The sequence below is a fragment of the Macaca mulatta genome, chromosome 15 (genome assembly GCF_049350105.2).
Source record: "Macaca mulatta isolate MMU2019108-1 chromosome 15, T2T-MMU8v2.0, whole genome shotgun sequence".
Taxonomy (NCBI): Eukaryota; Metazoa; Chordata; class Mammalia; order Primates; family Cercopithecidae; genus Macaca; species Macaca mulatta.
Genome location: NC_133420.1, coordinates 99,081,127 through 99,101,388, shown reverse-complemented (window position 1 = coordinate 99,101,388; position 20,262 = coordinate 99,081,127). Strand labels below are relative to the sequence as shown.

At 41.9% G+C, this 20,262-nt stretch overlaps 1 protein-coding gene and 1 long non-coding RNA gene across 10 annotated transcripts in view; one reads left to right on the top strand and one right to left on the bottom strand.

Annotated features, from left to right (window-relative positions):
• DOCK8 (dedicator of cytokinesis 8) overlaps nt 1-20,262 on the top strand; it is a 238,624-nt gene that overhangs the window by 131,048 nt on the left and 87,314 nt on the right. For all 8 annotated transcript variants that reach the window (XM_077966188.1, XM_077966186.1, XM_015117845.3 and 5 more), the window contains 5 exons: nt 10,883-11,000; nt 13,371-13,441; nt 14,475-14,613; nt 15,231-15,332; nt 19,567-19,662. In XM_077966188.1, the coding sequence (XP_077822314.1) occupies nt 10,883-11,000; nt 13,371-13,441; nt 14,475-14,613; nt 15,231-15,332; nt 19,567-19,662 (526 nt within the window). The remainder of the gene's footprint in view (nt 1-10,882; nt 11,001-13,370; nt 13,442-14,474; nt 14,614-15,230; nt 15,333-19,566; nt 19,663-20,262) is intronic.
• Nucleotides 347-5,340, bottom strand: LOC114672806 (uncharacterized). 2 transcript variants are annotated; one of them, XR_013404868.1, is made up of 3 exons: nt 5,241-5,340; nt 2,562-2,659; nt 347-484 (listed from the first exon to the last, which is right to left on the bottom strand). It is a non-coding gene; the product is annotated as an uncharacterized LOC114672806 (long non-coding RNA). The 2 variants fall into 2 exon arrangements; XR_003723304.2 differs by having other exon boundaries at nt 2,562-2,655; nt 5,241-5,337.

The following is a 20,262-nucleotide window of genomic DNA, read 5'->3' as shown; positions in this document are numbered from 1 at the left end:
TATTTCTCTCTCTCTTTCTGTCATTTGATTTCTGACTTTGAGTGGATTTTTTTAACATTACAAAATCATAGAGAAAGAATATTGGATCATTTATTGTAGAGTTTTTAAACAATTTGATACCATTGTGTTTCTGGCGTCATAACTGCACTTGCTGTTTGTGAGGGGTGTAAAGGTCCCTGATGTTCAGTGTACAGTACCAGCATTTGTACAAAACATTGCAGCCTGGCCTGTGGAGGACAGGGGTTACTAAGGGGCAAGCTGCTGCTTGCGATAATACCCCCAGTGCCTCCTTCTAATCTTGCACCATTTCCTAGGGCAGACAGCCTTGTGGGGCTCTGACTGGTGCCCTGGAACATGTTTCACCTTCCATTTTTCTTGCTCTGATTTCTGAAGACAGAATGTTCTCTTCACCCTACACATCAGGAGTTTTCCTTCTGTTTTCATTTTTCACTGGTTCCTTTGTGAATTTGCACTTTGATCTAACCTAAAACATTGGAAACAGGAATAAACACAAATAATGGCATGAGGCCGTGGCCACAGAATGACAAGACAGGACACAGCAAATAAATAGAAAGAGAAGGCTCATAAATTTCTATTTATTTATTTACTTACTTACTTCTTGAGACAGGGTCTCATTCTGTCACCCAGGCTGGAGTGCAGTGGCATGATCATAGCTCACTGCAGCCTTGAACTCCTGGGCTCAAGTGATCCTCCAGCCTCAGCCTTCTGAGTAGCTGGGATTACAGTCACACACCACCATGCCTGGCTAAGTAAAAAAAAAAAATTCTTTTGTACAGATGGGGTCTCACTATGTTCCCCAGGCTAGCCTCGAACTTCTGGGCTCAAACAGTCCTCCTGCCTTGACCTCCCAAAGTACTGGGATTATAGGCCTGCGCCACTGTGCTCAACTCCTTCCCATTCTAAAAAGTGTCTAAGGCAGTTATGGAGATTATATAATAAGGTATAAAATTTCTGAGTGAAAGGAAAATGAGAGAGAAATAAATGTAAATGTGTATGCGGTTAATATGTACACAGAATGTTTCGTAAGTCCTTTGACGGTTCCTTTAAAAATCACCTGCAGGCCAGGCACAGTGGCTCATGCCTGTAATCCCAGCAGTTTGGTAGGCTGAGGTAGGCAGATCACTTGAGGTCAGGAGTTCAAGACCAACCTGGCCAACATGGTGAAACCCTGTCTCTACTAAAAATACAAAAATTAGCCAGATGTGGTAGCATGCACCTGTAGTCCCAGCTACTTAGGAGGCTGAAGCAGGAGAATGGCGTGAACCCAGGAAGTGGAGGTTGCAGTGAGCTGAGATCGCGCCATTGCACTCCAGCCTGGGTGACAGAGGGAGACTCCATCTCAAAGAGAAACAACAACAACAACAGCAACAAAAACACCTGCAAATTTGAGCTGCCTAGCAGCCAAGCAAAAAAGGGAATCACAACAATAAGATTCATATGTCTGCCAATTTAAAAACAAATCAGTTCTCTTGGATCAGTGCTTCTCAAACTGGAATGTACATTTGAGACACCTGGTGCATGTTAAAATGTAGGTTCTGATCTAGCAGGTCCATGGTGCATTTCTTTTTTTTTTTCTTTTTTTTTTGAGACGGAGTCTCGCTCTGTCGCCCAGGCTGGAGTGCAGTGGCTGAATCTCAGCTCACTGCAAGCTCCGCCTCCCAGATTTACGCCATTCTCCTGCCTCAGCCTCCTGAGTAGCTGGGACTACAGGCGCCCGCCACCTCACCCGGCTAGTTTTTTGTATTTTTTTTTTTAGTAGAGACGGGGTTTCACCGTGTTAGCCAGGATGCTCTCGATCTCCTGACCTCGTGATCCGCCCGTCTCAGCCTCCCAAAGTGCTGGATTACAGGCTTGAGCCACCACGCCCGGCCTCCATGGTGCATTTCTAACTGGCTTCCAGGCAATGCTATGCTGATGCTGATGCTGACGTTGATGCTGCTACCCCCTGGACTGCCCTTTGAGTAGTAAAAGTTTAGCTCACTCAAAAAAACCTCATAGTTTATTTGGAGTAACATCCCTTTAGCTCTTTAGCCCTTGTAAATATTATAAGACTACATTACAATAAAGTTCTGGTGAGTCTAATTGTTGACCAGAGAGATTGTTTACTTCAGAGCACCTGGATTTGAATCATGCTATGCCACCTGCTGCTGTCTTACCTGGTACAAGTTAATGCATTCTCCTCGCATCTCAGTTTAATCGTTTTCTGAATGAGACTAATAGTAGTACCTGTCATAGATGCTTGTAACAGTGCCTTCATAGAGTAAGAATGAAATAATGTTAGCTATTTTTTATTGTTACATTTAAAATAGATTTTGCTGGCAGTGAAATATGAATGATAAATTAAAATCATCTCCTCAACTCTTTTCCTTTCATAAGTATCTTAAAATAATGTATCTAGATTTGCAATTTCATTCTGAATCCTTGAATAAAAGACACCAGATAATCAGAAGATATTACTGACATTAGTAGGCATTTGAAGTTCACTCTGATGGAATCAGTCTGTTTACAACAAATTGCTATAGAGAGTAAAAAGCACCAACCTTTTCCGGTAGTTTTTGAATGCCAGCATCTTTGTTCATGCAGTTGGCTTTGCTGCATTTCCACTTCAGTAAATAGGTCATCAATTTTTTGGCTCTGTCTTTGCAAAAAAAAAATAAAAATAAATAAAATAAAATAAAATAAAAACTACAGAGGGTGAATTTTAAAACACAAATAAAGAAAAAGAAATTACTTTGAAATTTCCAAAATTGTTTGGCTGAAAGAGCTTATTTAGAAAAACAGAGCTTTTTATGTATAAATCTGTTTCAGTGGTGGTATATCAGAATTGCATGTTGCTAGTAGTTTGCTATCAAACCAATGCTTGTGTTTCAAGCTATTAAAGAATGAATACAATAGGCCAGGTACGGTGGCTAATGCCTGTAATCTCAACATTTTGGGAGGCCAAGGTGGGCGGATCACTTGAGGTCAGGAGTTCAAGACCAGTCTGGTCAACATGGTGAAACCCTGTCTCTACTAAAAATATAAAAATTAGCCAGGCCTGGTGGTGTGCTCCTGTAGTCCCAGCTACTTGGGAGGCTGAGGCAGGAGAATTGCTTGAAGCTGGGAGGTGGAGGTTGCAGTTAGCCGAGATCACGCCACTGCACTCCAGCCTGGGCAACAGAGCAAGACTCCATCTCAAAAAAAAAAAAAAAAAAAAAAAAAAAAGAATAAAATAGAAACACCAATTTTTTTGGTATTTTATACCTTCCCCCAAATATCCATACCCAAGGCATTTTTAAGATTTCCCTAAGCTGGAAGCAGCAGACCACATGTTATTTAAAACATATTAAGATGTACCTACTGCCTCCTGTATTATGTATATTTTCTATATAATTTTATAACAATCTGCAAAGTAGCAGGAAAAAACTTTCGCCTTCAGATTAAACTCAGAAGAGTTGCCATTGGCTAACTGAAAACCTTTGTATTTGATAAGCATTTAATTAAAAATTTATTAATTTTGGTTTTGAGGTTTTACTTTTCATATTTTTAGAACCAATAACTTTTTGTGGAATCCTAAGTTGTTCATCGATCCTAGGTGCAGTGTTTGTCATCCTGAGAGCTTCAATGGCCCTGCCAAAACCTCAACCTCAGCTCAGAGTAGGAAATTGTCAAACACTCAGTAACTGGTAAGCAAATGGATTTCAGTCACTAAATGGAACTGGAGGAATGGAGACTTGGGCTTGTAATCTTAGCGCTTTGGGAGGCCCAGGCATAAGGACCACTTGAGCCCACGAGTTCGAGACCAGCCTGGGTAACATGGGAAGATTTCACCTCTACAAAAAGCAAAAAAAAAATTAGTCAGGCATTGTGGTGGCTTGCACCTGTAGTCCCAGAAACTTAGGAGGCTGAGGTGGAGGATTGCTTGAGCCCAGAAAGTTGAGGCTGCGGTGAGCTGTGATCACGCCACTGCACTCCAGCCCAAGCGAAAGAGCATAGACTCTATCTCCAAAAAAAAAAAAAAAAAGAGGCTGTGAGAGAGGAAGGCAGGGGAATGTTAATCAGAGAGATATATAGAGTCTGGGAGAGACTGAAAGAGAGGCAGAGAGAAATACACAAATTAAAGACACAGACTGAGAGAAATGGAAAAATGAAGAGAGGATCTCGGAGAGATTGATTGACTTCCCAGGTAACATACAATATCTCACAATCCTGCAGAGTGTTTAAAGTTGCATTTTAAAAGGCACTCAGTTAGTTCACACAATCCTGGTAAGAAGATCATCTTAATTAGTATCATATTTTGTAGTTTTCAAAGCAGTTCTTAGGCATCATTGCATTTCAGACTTGGCTCTAGCCTTTTTATTACAGGTGATGAAATTGACTTGTTCACCTTACATTTGTAGAGCATTTTGCAATTTTTTGAAGGACATTTCCACCCATTATCTAATCACAAGTCTCCATAAATCCCATCTCCCCTGGTATAAAAGAAACTTAAATTACAGGTGCTACTGAGATTCACAATGCAGCCCACAAAATCAGCAAATATTTTTTCTTTGTTTCCTCCTTTTTTAAAAAAGGCGTATATTTGACATTACTACTTTGTTTCGGCCTGCATATTGAAATAACAAAAATAAAACCAAAATTGGCACCAATTTTATTTCAAAATAAAATCTACTTTTTTCACTTTCCCACATCATCTTCTAGCTGCTAGCCTTCATGCATATTCAATTTTTGCATATTTACAGCCCTGTCAAAGATAAAATTTTATTTTCTGCATTTCCACTCAACATTATACACTGAGTATTGGCTCATCTCAGTCCCACTTTCAAAGAGATACCCAGGAAATAGAAGCAACAAGGGTTATTCGACCTTAAACAACTACCGATGATACTCTGGCTCTCTTTGGGATTTTTAAGGCCCTGTAAGTAAAATATTATCAGATTACAGAAGGCTTGGGATTCTGGCTTTATCACATGACTGATTGGTCCTCCATGTTCTCCTTGGCAGATGTGGGAATCAGTGACACAATGTTTTTTACTCAAAACATGGTTTAGCTTACCATCACCAGGAATGGCCAATGCATACGCGTTCGCACTGTGAAGGTTTATTTGCACCTCTACTCTTCTTAACCAGGCTTTTTCACAGAAGAAATAACCCCAACTTCATGAACCCTATTCCCATGACCTATTTGCCAATCTGTTAAAATAATGGCCAACTCAAATGATCAGTAATGATTGACTCACCATGACATCATCCATCACCTTTGTCACTGGAAGCCCATTTGCCTTGAAGAGTGCTGCATCTTCCGACTTTGCTCCAGCAACTTCAGCTCCTCATTAAATCCCTCCCTGTAGGTCATCCCTGCAACCAGTTGACACTGGAGCTCAGCAGCCTGCTGAGGGGGGCCTTCACCCCTCTTGTTGAGCTGCTCCTCTCTCCTCTCAAAGCCCTCTTTCCTTCTCTCCTGCTGGCTGACCTAGAAGCTCAGCTAAAGAGGTGTTCAAGGTGTCCAGTTGCTTAAACAGGTGGCCCGTGTGCTTTTTGCTGTAACTCACTTGCTCCTTGAGCTCAGCTCCAAGCTGTAGAAGACCATGGGAGAGCACATTGATGTCATCTGGGGAATAAGTAACAGGGTCAGGTTTCTCTGTTTGTTTCCTTGCACCAGATAAAGAGTAGGATAAACTTGGGAGAAGCCAAAGTGATGTTTTTGCATTGTGGCTTTGAATGATTTCCAGGTCCCTTGGTTAACCTATTCTCAGCAAAGGAAATAGAAGATGGTCCCAAGATGGTAAGAGCAGAGTGTTTGGCTGAAAATTTGATCTAAAAATGACCAGATTCCACAGATTAACCCCAGAGCTGCTCAATTACAGCAGTTTAAAAATAAGTTGAGGGCTCGTTGCTAAATCAGTGGAAAGAATTTGGAGTTTCCAAAATAGTTTGTAATCAAGAAAAGCCATCTGACAGGGCCTTGGAGGGGAAATTGCTGATGAATATCAAATGCCCAGTTCTCTATGTGGTGATATATGTGACTGAAGAAAACCGCTTTTGTCCACATTTGGAGAAAGATAAGATTATACTAAATGCCTGGCACAGACACTGGACCTTCAGTTACTTAGAAAACTTTCAAAATAACTTTGCCATAACAAGTGGCAAATTATTAAGGTCATGGGCTGTCCTCTCAGAAATACTTAGATAACATGATTCTCTGGCTAGTATGAGACGCTTAATTGATCACATATGAAGCATATGAGCCTGTTTATCAGTTCGTTAATAATTATTCTTATCTGGCTTGGACTCCGGGTTACTGGCCACGCAGGCAGATCTTCCCTCCCAAAAGAAAACATTATTATTCTTTTGTATTCATTTCTTTAAAAGCATGCAGATTTAACAAAACATATTACTTAGCACTCTTACTGATTTAGAAATACGATGACCCTTAGGAAATGCATCTCCTTAAAAGAAATTCCAGGCAAACTCATTTACCCTTCCTGGGAGTTAGTTTCCTGGCCTTCAGAAAATGGGATGTTGGACCAAATTATCTTGAGTTTCCTTCCAGCTGTGTGCTCGGTGGGGAGTGCTGGCAACTCAGTGGCGCGGGACACTGAATATCTGTGGTGGTGATGTTCAGATACAGGGGTGAGCAACCCCTTCGGAAGCAATGGGCAAAATTGCTGAGCAGTGGTGGGGGTGCACGGGAATGGGTGGCGGTGCCCTGGTATTGGAATGTAAGAGACGAGTGTGGTGAGAGCAGTCTGGCAGGGCTACTACTGTTATGATTTACACAGTCCCTTTCATCCAGCTACTTCAAAGCACCTTCACAAACTTTGGCTCATTATGCCTTCAAACACAGCATTCAAGAAAGGTTGACTGGCGTCTTTTAATTAATTCAAAGATGATGAAGCTAAGCATTACAGAATATAAAGGGATTCTTCCAAAAGTATGCTGCACTGCAGAGGGGCAAGATATATAAAGTGTTCACCACAGCTTTCTAACTGAAACAAGGAAATAACCTAAACACTTATTTTTAGAGGAGACCAGTGTAAATTATGGCATATTCACAACATGCAATGATATGCACCCATTAAAATCATGTTTATTGAAAACAGTCACATTGGTGAAATGGTCATAACTGAACAATATTTGGTGGCATAAGAAAAGATAAAGCTTTGTACATACAGTATGACAAAAATGTTTAATGTGGCCGGGCATAGTGACTTACGCCTATAATTCCAGTACTGTGGGAGGCCAAGGCAGGAGTATCACTGAAGGCCAGGAGTTCAAGACCAGCCTGGGCACCATAGTGAGACCCTGTCTCTACAAAAAAATTTAAAAATTACCCAGGTGTCCTGATGCATACCTACTATTGTAGCTACTTGGGCGGCTGAGGCTGGAGGATCACTGGAGCCCAGGAGGTCAAGGCTGCAGTAAGCCATGATCACACCACTGCACTCCAGCCTGGACAACAGAGTGAGATCCTGTCCTGTCTCAAAAATTGGAGAAAAAAAAAAAAAAGTTTCATGTGTAGAGGGGAAAAGGCTAAATGGAAATGTGTTAAAGTCTTAACAGTGATCCTCCTCAGTGCAGTGGTATAGTGGGTGGTTGCTATGCTTTTCTTTATACTTTTATGTACTTCTAAGTTATGCAAGGTTAAAAAAAAATGGGCACACATGACTTTCATAATCATCTCTGAATATGATAATCATATGATTATGAAAGAGGGAGTGTGTATGTGAAAGTGGAATGGACCAATTAAATAGAATGGTAGGGAAGACCTCAGAAGATATGACATATGAGCTAACTCCAAAGATGAGAAGAACCAGTCATTTAGTGAATGGAGAAGCACTCTGGGGAACAGAGGCATGAAGGAAGGAAGAAGTTTGGAATGTTCTAGGTTTTGAAAAAAGGCCAGCATGGGAGAATGGTGAGAGATAAGGTCAGAGCCATTGCCAAGGGCAAGGTCATGTAGGACCCGTGATAAAAAGTTTGGGAAACCCTTGTAGGGGCCTGACATAATTTATTTTACATTTTTGAAAGATCCTTCTGACCAATATATGAAGAACATTGTAAGAGGCAAGTGTAGAAGTCAAGATCTATTGAGAAGGCGTTGCAGGGGTCCAGGTGAGAATGAGGGTGGTTCGGAGTGGAGAGACAGGGACAAGGTAGGTTGGAGTGTGGGTCTGACTTGCTAGCCGTGTGGAGGAAATAATTATCATAATAACTATCATTTATGTTTTTAGAGGGCCATGTAACTGCAGTATGTTTTCAATGTTCACATTTATAGGTTTACAGACTTTGTACTTGATAAGGTACAGAAGTAAATCATTTGTCGTAAATCATGCGTTTAGAAGCATATGCCACGCTTCTATTATAGTAATGATAATAATAGAAGTCTACTGCTAGTCATAAAACTTATCTGTTCAGAGAAGGCTTTTTTTTTTTTTTTTCAAAGAAGTCTTCTAGGTTTCAGTTGTTGCTCATTAATGCTCACCACAGCCCTTTGAGGTAGGCACAATTATGCTTTGGATAAGCTTTGGAAAAGCTAAATAACTTGCCAAAGGCCATGCAGCTAAAAGAAGCAAAAGCAGAATTTGAATCTCAGCTCTCTGCCTCCAGAGAGAACACCCTTTACCCCTCTCTGATACGACCGCTCCACAGACATTAGCTCTGCTTTTTTGATTGGTGGCAGTGGAGATGAACAGAAGTGAACAGTAAGCAGAGAGGGGTCTGCACCCCACACACATCCCTGCACCCCAACTGTAAACTGCCATCATCATTTACTGTATCCACGTCCACTCCTGACAGCATCAGCGGCTCAGTCGTATCCACCTGCATCAGGGTTTTAGGCTGCCTCAGTTTAGACAGAGTAAGATTTGGGAAGTGCTGCTAAGGCAGCCAATGGTTGAGTAGAAACAGCGCTGTACTGGATCTCTACCTGCTCTGTGGCTCATTCATCATGTGTCTCATCTTTAAAAGTTAGGGCTCAGTCTAGGTGCCACCTGGCCTGAGCACCCCAGAATTCTATGCTAATCCCTTTAGTGTGACATGGCCTGTCGTCTACTTTTCTGGGAAGACCATCTACACCTCACTGGTATTTGAAGCTCATTGAGTATTGTCATATATCAACCCAGAAAGTCACAGGGTACAGCAGCTCAGACTCGCTCCCAGCACCAGGCCACCCCTATTCTGCCTCTGGGGAGTCACCCAAAATAGAGAGATGGGGGTAAAATAAGACCTAGGAATGCTATTTATTTGCCTCCACGGTCTTTGAACTTGCACATCCAATGTAACAGCTCCTGTGTGTTCTTGATTGTTCCAATTATCATTTTTCCTCTCGAATACCTGAGAGCATTCACTATTTTGCAAGAAATTTGAGTAGAGAATCCCTGTGCCCTAACTTTTCTTTCCTTGATGTGGGATGTTCTTCTGTAACTAAGTAAGTTTATCTCAACGTTTCCCCCAGGTAATTTCTCAGAATGTTAAATTCATAAAATGTACCATGAAAGGATAAATAAATGGAAGGAGTTCTGAGGTCAAAACATTTGGGGAAAGAAGAGTCTTTCTCCTTCTAAGGCATTCTCAGTGCATAGTAACCTGTTTATCTCGCTTCGCCCTGGTCTTTCCCAACCACTTTTGCTTAACCCCCCACCTTCCCCACACACTTGTTAACACTTTGCAGAACACTAAGGCTCTGTGAGATGGGCTGGGAAATGCAGGTTGACATGCCACTGTTAACACCTAGACAATTAAGGCAAACTTGTCCCTGAGAGATGTCAGGATAGCACAGTGTGAAAAGGCCATGCTTGTCAGGGCTCTTATCTGAGAGAATACAGTGGTTACGAGCATGACTCTGGAACTAGACAGTGTGGGTTCAATTCCCAGCTCTGCCATTTAGTTATATAATAGGGGGTGTCTTACCTAACATCTCTGTATCTCGTTTGTTCCTCACTTGTGACATGGGGATGATGACAATGATGATAGTACCTACCTATAGGATAGCTATGAGAATTAAACAAATTAATAAATATGAAGTATTTGGAACATTGGCCTGACTCAGGATAAGGCCTGTTTAAATGTTAGTATCATTATTGTTTCTTCAAGCCAGGAATATACTTCATCAGTTATGTATATACTCATTCCTTCATTCAACAAATAGTTACTTAGTACTACTATGTCCCAGGCACTATTCTAGCTGTTGGAGATACATCAGTGAATCAGAAACATCAGAGAAAAACCCCTGGCCTTGTGGAACTTACATTTTAGTGGAACCTACTACTAATAATGCAAATAGAAAGAAAAATATATGCAAGTTACCCAGGCACTGGGTAGCCTAGTGCCTGTCCTATAGTTGTCAAATGGATGGATATATTATTCATATTGTTGTTGTTATACAGTAATTGGAGGTTTGAGCTGTCATCTTAAATAAGAACAGAAAGCTAAGCCAATACGAGTGCCATGCCAGTAAGAAAAGGAAACTGCTACATAAAGATTAGGAAGGAAAAAAGAGAAGAATAACATTAGGCCATCATCGATGGCCATGAGTTTTATTTAAAATGAGCTGGACCTTTTTTGCTTTCTTTATGTGTGTATCAGAGATACAATTACCTCTAGGCAGATTTCCACATTCCAAGACATTAAGACTTTCTAAGCTGCAGCAGACACGTCTTTACTTGTAGCGAAACAGAGAGCGATGGAGGTTATTTTCAGATGACTGTAGCTGAAGAGGAAGAATCAAGTAATTCACTCCCTCCAATAATAATTGACTTCTTAGAGGAAAAACTTCTTTAGAAAAAGCACCCCATGAATGGAAGTCTCAGCATTCACTGAAGAACTTAGTTAAAATAAATTCTAGACCCTTTTCATTGATTCTGTATCTCTTCTTTTCCAGAAATCTTCTCTATGTCTACCCACAGAGGCTGAACTTTGTTAACAAACTAGCATCAGCCCGGAACATTACAATAAAGATCCAGTTTATGTGTGGAGAAGATGCCAGCAGCGCGATGCCGGTAAGGAGGGAAATGAACATTTGCCTCAAATCAGGGTGGGCTGCACACCCGTCAATTCACAGGAACCAAGTCCAGGACTCATCAGTGTACAGAGTCCGTCTATTGCAGGCCAACACTGCTCAGCATGTGCAAGGGCTTCTGTGCCCAGGATATCGATGGGGTAACAGGGTCAGTCTTACCTGACAATCTCTTTCTCAACTTACTCTGTAGTGAACTTGGAACATACAGATCATTTTAGAGGATTAAAAAAAATCATAAAGTCTTTCCATACCGCCCATAGGACTACCCCACTCTAAAGGCATACAAAGTAAAGAGATGGCTCAACATGTGCACCATGTTTGCTCAGTGTCTTCCGTGCACACATTGTACACACTGTGTTGTACGCACACTGTGTTACACACTTACCCAAGCCTCGGACCACAGTGCTAATAAATACAAAGTACTGCCCACTAATTATAAACACACACCACCTCCACACCTTCTAGGAGTGGATCTTTGTCCTGAGGCAAAATATAAATCAAATTATATATATATATGTATATATATGTGTATGTAAATGGAGTGAGCTCCAAGGAACTTAAAATACCAGAATTTATACTTTTTAAACCATCTCCTACTAAGTGAGATGGTGGTTAGCTATTACTATTTCCCGTCAGTCATAGAATTCAGTTAATATAACTTTCTTTCTTTTTTTCTTTTTTTTTGAGACGGAGTTTCACTCTTTTTGCCCAGGCTGGAGTGCAATGGCTGCAACCTCCGCCTCCCAAGTTCAAGCGATTCTCCTGCCTCAGCCTTCCAAGTAGCTGGGATTACAGACACGTGCCACCACACCCAGCTAATTTTGTATTTTTAGTAGAGATGGGGTTTCACCATGTTGGCCAGGGTGGTCTCATACTCCTGACCTCAGCTGATCCACACGCCTCAGCCTCCTAAAGTGCTGGGATTATAGGCGTGAGCCACCGCACTCAGTTAATATGCCTTTCTAAAAAAGAAAAAGAAAAAGAAAAAAGAAAAAACCGGCCGGGCGCGGTGGCTCAAGCCTGTAATCCCAGCACTTTGGGAGGCCAAGGCGGGTGGATCACGAGGTCAAGAGATCGAGACTATCCTGGCTAACATGGTGAAACCCCGTCTCTACTAAAAATACAAAAAACTAGCCGGGCGAGGTGGCGGGCGCCTGTAGTCCCAGCTACTCGGGAGGCTGAGGCAGAGAATGGCGTAAACCCAGGAGGCGGAGTTTGCAGTGAGCCGAGATCGCGCCACTGCACTCCAGCCTGGGAGACACAGCGAGACTTCGTCTCAAAAAAAAAAAAAAAAAAAAAAAAAACCTTTCTCCTAATGTCCCACCTGTCTTCCCAATGCAAGGTGTCTTGAGACAGTGGTGGGGTCCTCTTAGTCCTCTCTGCTCAGACCCCTGGCATGACACTGCCAGGAGTACCCAGTATGCTTGTGCAGATCCTGTGGCAGCCAGGATGCCCAGCCAAGGGTGACTGTGGGCTAAAATCCAGTCTGTTCTTCATTCACTGAACCCTGGGTTCTGGTGTTGGGATTACTGCATCTAGAGGAAAGAGCTTTTTTCTCTGCACAAAGGTAAGTGCACTTGTTCGTAATGCTTCAGGCCCAAGGAGGTATCTTTTTCTAAATGGCACACATGTGGATAAGGCAGTGGAGATTCAAATCACCTAAGTGACTAGGTCTATATGTTTGGAGAGAGAAGAACCTGGACTGGGGATTTTTCACTCAAGGCGAAAGTATGTAACTTTGGCCTGTTGGATAGACCTCTAGGCAGTGAGGCAGAGTGGAGAGAGTACTGGTTTTATAATCTCACAAACCTGTGGCCCTTGGTCACTAATATAGCCCCTTGGAACCTCGTTTCACCCTTCATATCCAGTTCCTCTGCACTGTGTGCTCGGGACAGTTGTAGACCCAGCACTTTTTTTTTTTTTTCTTTTTGAGACAGGATCTCATGTTGCCCAGGCTGGAGTGCAATGGTGCAATCTCAGCTTACTGCAACCTCTGCCTCCTAGGCTCAAGCGATCCTCCTGCCTCAGCCCCCCAAGTAGCAGGGACTATATGCATATGCCACCATGCCTGGCTAAATTTTGTTTTTTTTTTTTTTTTTTTTTTTTTTGAGATGAGGCTTCACCATGTTGCCAGGCTGGTCTCCAACTCCTGGGCTCAAGCCATTCTCCCATGCCGACCTCCCAGAGTGCTGAGATTGCAGGTGTGAGCCACTGCTCCTGGCCAACCCAGCACTCTTAATTGTACAAAATGCAGCTCTTTGATACCAGAACATCCTGTTAGCCTGATGATAGTCAATTTGATGTACCCAAATGTTACTGATAATTTGATCCTTTCTATACTGGTGAACAGGTCATCTTTGGAAAGTCCAGCGGGCCTGAATTTCTGCAGGAAGTGTACACAGCCGTTACATACCATAATAAGTAAGTCTATTTCAGCATTCTCAATATACGCCAAGATGCTTTCATCATCTCCTGGTTTTTCCAAGTCCCCTGGGTGGTTCCTCATAACTATTTGTATAATTCAGGAACTGAGGGGCAAAGGAAATCCATGCCATTAACCAAGACTGAGAGAAGAACGTGTCTTCAAGAATCCAATATAGTTTTGACTTTTCTGGAAGCTTCTATTCTAGTATGATGCAAAGAGGCTGTATTACATTAATTAAGGAAACACATTTCCTAACTTGCTTTGAGACAGTGGAGGGGGCCAGAAGCACAGTCCAGCCCCGCTTGCCCTGTGTCCCTGTCCACTCCACTTGACACCTGCCCCACTGCCTGCCTAGGCTGACCAAAGGAGAAATGGAACACTCATTATTCCACTGGCAAATGGAGTCATGGGATAATGCCTACACTGTCATTCATGTTCCACAGGGAAGGGAGGGACATCTGCACAGTGTCGGACAGAATTGGATTTGATAACCTGGGCCTATTTAAGTCCTTCATTTAAGCATGTTCTGGGGTTGGGATGAGGATTAAGTGAGGTAATGTACATGAAACCCTCGTAAGCATCTAGAGCTTCATAATTCAGTTAAATCAGGTTCCTTTTTCCTCCTGCCTCATTCATTTGCTTCTACTCTTTGATGAGTGCAGCCAGGTGCTAGGCTCTGTTCCTTGGGTAGAGATGGAAAAGGAGGTCACAGCAGGAGTCCAGACCTCATCCTTTCTTCAAATTAAGTTGTTGGAATTTTCCATTGTGTGTGGGGGAGTTTTTGTTTGTTTGTTTGTTTTTGTTTTTTCCTGACAAAGCCTTTAGTTCATGAACAGTTTTATGTAAGGAAAGTGTATCTAATAACATAAGCTTGGTCTCAGGGACTTCCAACTTCAGAGCAGAGTAATGTAAAATGAGAAGCAAAACACCAGGCAAATTCTGAGGAGCAAAGGGGCTGTGGCGTTTTACAATCAGAGAAGTCATCATTCTTGCTAAAAGTTATTTGTGTATAATGTGCTTTTGAAACAGGTCTCCTGACTTCTATGAAGAAGTGAAAATTAAGCTCCCCGCTAAGCTCACAGTAAATCACCACCTCCTGTTCACCTTTTACCATATCAGCTGTCAGCAAAAGCAAGGAGCCTCCGTGGAAACTCTCCTGGGATATTCAGTGAGTTGTTTCCAGCCTGCTGACTCACACTGCAGTTGTTGGTGCATCTGAGGTCCCTGCAGAGATAAACAACCAAATTCTATTCACTTGATTTTTTCCTGTCAGAAGTAGCAAAACATGCTAAGCCACATTATAGCAAGAGGCAGAAATGATTTGCCTTAGCAAATGTCAAATTTCAGGAATGGAAAGCTAGTGGGTGGCAGATGTTGAAAGAATACTCATTTGTTTTTTAAAAAGCGTTGCAATGTTCACTGTTTCCAAATTTAATATCCATGCTTCACATATAGAACTAGCTTTGCCCCCAAGAAGAAACAATTTTTTCCTTAAAAAATATAACAGGTAAAATAAACATTGATGTTGTTCAGACACACACAAACATTGGCTACAGAGAAAAATGCTACTGCTTTAGCTCCGAAAGCAATAAATCATCAATATTACCATTTCAGGAGCTCTCAGGGATTTAAAATGCAAAGAACTGGACAGAAATTACTGCCAAAAAGAGTACTGGTCAATATCTAATCATTGTTTAGTTGCATTTGATTATTGTGAGCTAGATAAATTGCCAGAATTATATTCTGTAATAAATACCACGTTATTATTTACATCATCTGTTTCAGTGGCTGCCAATTCTCTTAAATGAACGTCTTCAAACTGGATCCTACTGTCTCCCAGTTGCCTTGGAAAAATTGCCACCCAACTACTCCATGCATTCTGCTGAGGTAATTGGCAAGCTGGCCATCAGCTGTTTCTTGTCCAGCCGTAGTCTTGGACCACCTTCCCAGACCCACTTCTCATTCCCATGTGGCCAAGGATGCTCATTGTGTTCTCTGGAGCACACCATGTTTTCAGAGAGCACATTGTTCTGATAGGATGGGAGGAATAACTGACTGTGAAACCTCATTCTTTTAAATGTCACCAAATCAGAATGTTTAGTAGATGCAACCTACACCGAAGGCAGCATTACCTTGCATTATCTACCACAGAGGGATTCCCAGAGTAATGTGTTCTAGAAGAGGAGGCAAACTAAGGCCAATCATAATGAACAACCGCTCCCATCAAGGATCCTTATAAAAGGTTCCCAGGCCAGATTCCATCCATTTCTTTCTTGGGTCAGTTGTCACAGCTCTCCAATAGATACCAAGGTATTTATTCCCCTAACAATCCTAATGCCAATTGCCTTACCCACTTCCTGTTTCTGGCACTTCCTCTTGCCCATGCACTCTGCTGCACTGCACCCATTTAAAGGGAAGCCCAGGCAGATCACCTGAGGTCAAGAGGTCAAGACCAGCCTGGCCCAACGTGGCGAAACCCCATCTCTACCAAAAACACAAAAATTAGCCAGGCCTAGTGGTGGGTGCCTATAATCCCAGCACTTTGGGAGGCCGAGGCAGGCAGATCACTTGAGGTCAGGAGTTCAAGACCAGCCTGGCCAACATGGTGAAAACTCCGTCTCTACTAAAAATACAAAAAAATTAGCTGTGCATGGTGGCAGGTGCCTGTAATCCCAGCTACTTGGGACCTGGGAAGTGGAGGTTGCAGTGAGCCGAGATCATGCCACTGCACTGCAGCCTGGGCAACAGAGTGAGACTCTGTCTTAAAATAAATAAATAAATAAATAAATAAATAAATAAATAAATAATAAAGGGAGCCCAGGGGACTGTCCACCCTGACTGCACCAGCTGTCACACTGCTGTCACACTTCTCAGTTCCTTGCATAGGTTTACATCAATAAGTATTATTTTGAAGTAAATCTCATACATCATATTTCATTTTAGTCTGCATCTTAAAAGATAAGGGCTTTGTTTTTAACCATCACAATACCATTGTCATACTTTAAAATTAACTGTAATTTCTTAATATCATCAAATATTCAGTCACAAATATTCAGTCACTGATCAAATTTTCAATTATTGCACTAATGATATATTTTCAATGCTTGCTTTTTAAAATTGGTATCCAAATAAGGTCCACACACTGCTATTGGTTGATATGTCTCTGAAGATACTTTTAATCTACAGATCCTGCATCTCTTTTGTTTTCCTTGCAATTTTCAAGTTGAAGAATTTCGCAGGAATTTGAATTTAGTTTCAACTGTTCCAGTCAACTTTCTTCTCTGTTCTATCACCATCCACTGCCTGGCTTCCAGCTGTTTTCCTCTTATTTTCTTTTTTCCCTAAAGAGAGACCCATCTTTTGCCCTGGGCCACAGGCACGTACCTGGTAAACCAAAACTTCTCTCCTCAAAACCATCTAAGGGGCAATCCAAGTATGTCCACAGACATTCCCTGATTGGTCTTTATGATTTGGACATCAACACCTTTCAGTAGCCCTCAAAACCACCTTCTCATCATCAAGTTGCACACTCTAATTTCTTAGAACCTCCCATTAACTTCTTAAGCTATAGGAAAGACCTGAGTGTTGGAGAGAGACAAATCTGTGTCCAAAGTCTAGATTCTGCCACTCCCTAGCTGTGTGAATGTGGGTGAGTTGCTTACCCTCTCTGAGTCTCAAAGGTGAAACTGAGCCCATATCTGCATATGTGCCTATAAGGTTGCAGTAGGCATTAAATGAGATAATGCATGCCAAACAAGAAACTCAATTCCTAAGTAAACATTAGTTCCTGTTTCTTACGTGCCCTATGCTGTGTTTATAGATACACCTTAGCCTCTCCTAGTATCCTTTAAACCTGCACTAATCAGATAGCCACTAGCTGCATGTGGCTATTGAGGAAAATATGGCTAGTTCAAACTGAGATATGTACTATAAATAAAATATGCACCAGATTTCAAAACTTTAGTGGGGAAAAATGTGAAATATTGTATTAATAATTTTTTACATTGATTACATATTGAATGAAATATAATTACTTTCACATGTTCCTTTTTTTTTTTTTTTAGAGACAGAGTCTTGCTCTGTCACTCAGGCTGGAGTGCAATGGCATGATCACAGCTCACTGTAATCTTAAACTCATAGGCTCAAGCAATCCTCTCACCTCAGCCTCCTTAGTAGCTGGGACTATAGGCATGCACCACCATGCCCAGCTAATTTTTTTTTTTTTTTTTTCAGCAGAGGCAGGGTCTTTCTATGCTGCTCAGGCTGGTCTCAAATGCCTGGCCTCATGTGGTCCTACCGCTTTGGACTCTCAAAGTCCTGGAATTATAGGTATGAGCCACCATGCCCGGCCCCTTTTTACTTTTTTAATGTGGCTGCTAGATGACTTTAAATTGCATATATAGCTCATGTTATATTTCCACTGGACAGTGCTATTTTAGATCACAGATGGCAAACTCAAGCGCCCACAGGATCCAGATGAGTAACATACATGAATGCCTTGTTCTGGTGGCATCTGTTCACTCTGGAGATTGTCTCTGCCCCGTCTGAAGGTTGCAGCTGTTCCTTCACTCTGCAGATTAGTGCCATGCTAGGATATGAGGCCATTTTTTTCATATCTTCCAGTACTCAAATGAGGTTAGGAAAGCAGTCTTTTATAGGAAATTCTCAGGCTTTCAAATGTTGGTAACTAATATTTCAAAGTTCCTAATACTTCAAACAGAACATATGTGTGGGCTAGAACCCACTTTGGGCCCCAGCTCATGACTGCTGCAGATAGCTTTAACGGCCTCCATTCCCATGTACATGTCTACCTTCCGTTACCATGAAAGACATACAGACCTAGGCGAGGCCCTCCTCACTCAACACTGCAGGACATCTGTAAAGGAATTCAATTTCAATGGGAATTTAAGGCAAGAAACTGTCTCTAAGGCCTACAAAGGTACTGATATATAAACAGTATGAAAGAGTCACTTTGAGTAATTAAAGCAGGAGCCAAACTGGCCTAGAAACATGTTGGAAACACTTGGAAAAACTGTGGTAAAAGGGAAAGTAGTATCAGGTATTCAAAAGAATTAAAATTTCATGTCTTGTAAAGATATTCTATACTTCGTCCTGACAATCCTGATTAATGGGGAAATTGCTGGGATCTTAACTTATTTTAATTCCTAGAATCCAGAATTATCAATGCTGGTTTGGAACTTAGAGACAGATCACACAGTTCAACCCTCTCCTCACAGCATGAGAACAGAACATTAAGGCCCAGAAAGTTTTTTTTTTTTTTTTTGAGACAGAGTCTCGCTCTGTTGCCCAGGCTGGAGTGCAGTGGCACAATCTCAGCTCACTGTAAGCTCTGCCTCCCGGGTTCACGCCATTCTCCTGCCTTAGCCTCCCGAGTAGCTGGGACTACAGGTGCCCACCACCTCACCTGGCTAATTTTTTGTATTTTTAGTAGAGACAGGGTTTCACCGTGTTAGCCAGGATGATCTCAATCTCCTGACCTTGTGATCCGCCCACCTCGGCCTCCCAAAGTGCTGGGATTACAGGCGTGAGCCACTGCACCCGGCCAAGGCCCAGAAAGTTTAATTGACTTGTCTAAGTAAAAATAACTAGTTTGAAGCGGGGCGCAGTGGCTCACACCTGTAATCCCAACATTTTGGGAGGCTGAGGCGGGCGGATCAGTTGAGCCCAGAAGTTTGAGACCATCCTGGGCAACATGGTGAAACCATATTTCTACAAAAAATAGAAAAATTAGCCAGATGTGGTGGTATGTGCCTCTAGTCCCTGCTACTCCAGAGGCTGAGATGGGAGGATCATTTGAGCCCAGGATGTCGAGGCTGCAGTGAGCTGTGATTGCAGCACTGTACTTCAGCCTGGCGACAGAGTGAGACCCTGTCTCAAAAGGAATGAATAAATAAATACATAATAACCAGTTTGGTGTAGAATTGAAGTTGAATCCAGGGCTCCTGACTCCAAGACCAGTTATATTAGTTTTCGAGAGAGTTCTGTATTTGTATAATCCTGATGTTTCCAGTCAAGTTGCTCTGCATTACTTGTTAGTAATCAGAAAAGGGAATTGGATTGCTAATCTTTTTTTTTTCCTTCTTCTTCTTCTTTAACACAGAAAGTCCCTTTACAGAATCCTCCCATTAAGTGGGCTGAAGGACATAAGGGAGTATTTAATATTGAAGTGCAAGCTGTTTCTTCTGTGCACACCCAGGTAAGGAATGTCAATGTTAATAATGAAGGTAAAGGTGCAGCAGAGGAACCTTTGAAGGACCGGCCAATAAAAGATCAATGAAAATCCTTGTCTACAGATAAATAAAAAGTAATCCTTTAGTTCTTTGTGGGGACATGCAAACCTCTTTAGGTTTCATTTGTCGTTGGAATAGAAAGACCTTACAAAACCGCTGAGTACCTAAAGGAAAGAACCTTGTATCTGCAATGGTGGTTGAGAAACTTTGCAGGGACACTTGATTTGAAGCTCTCATCTGCTGTTACCTCTTTTCCCTCCGTAATTCTGCCACTTTCCCAGCCTTTGAAAGGAAATTCCGTACTCCCTCCATCACCTGCCACTGTCTGAGTTCTGCATCTGCTGAGACCCCTCTCTTGGCAGTATGCTTTACCTGGTATGCTGACCTCTGCTTACAGAACATGTCAGAGCCTAAATTATTTGTTCTTCGCTAATAATTATTGAAAGGTTCAATTTCGTGCACCACATTCTACAAAGAAGTTCATAACCTCAGTCTGAAACATCATGTCTTAGGCCTTCTGGTCTGAAACACTGGATAAGAGGTTCTATCCATAAAGAGCTATTCAA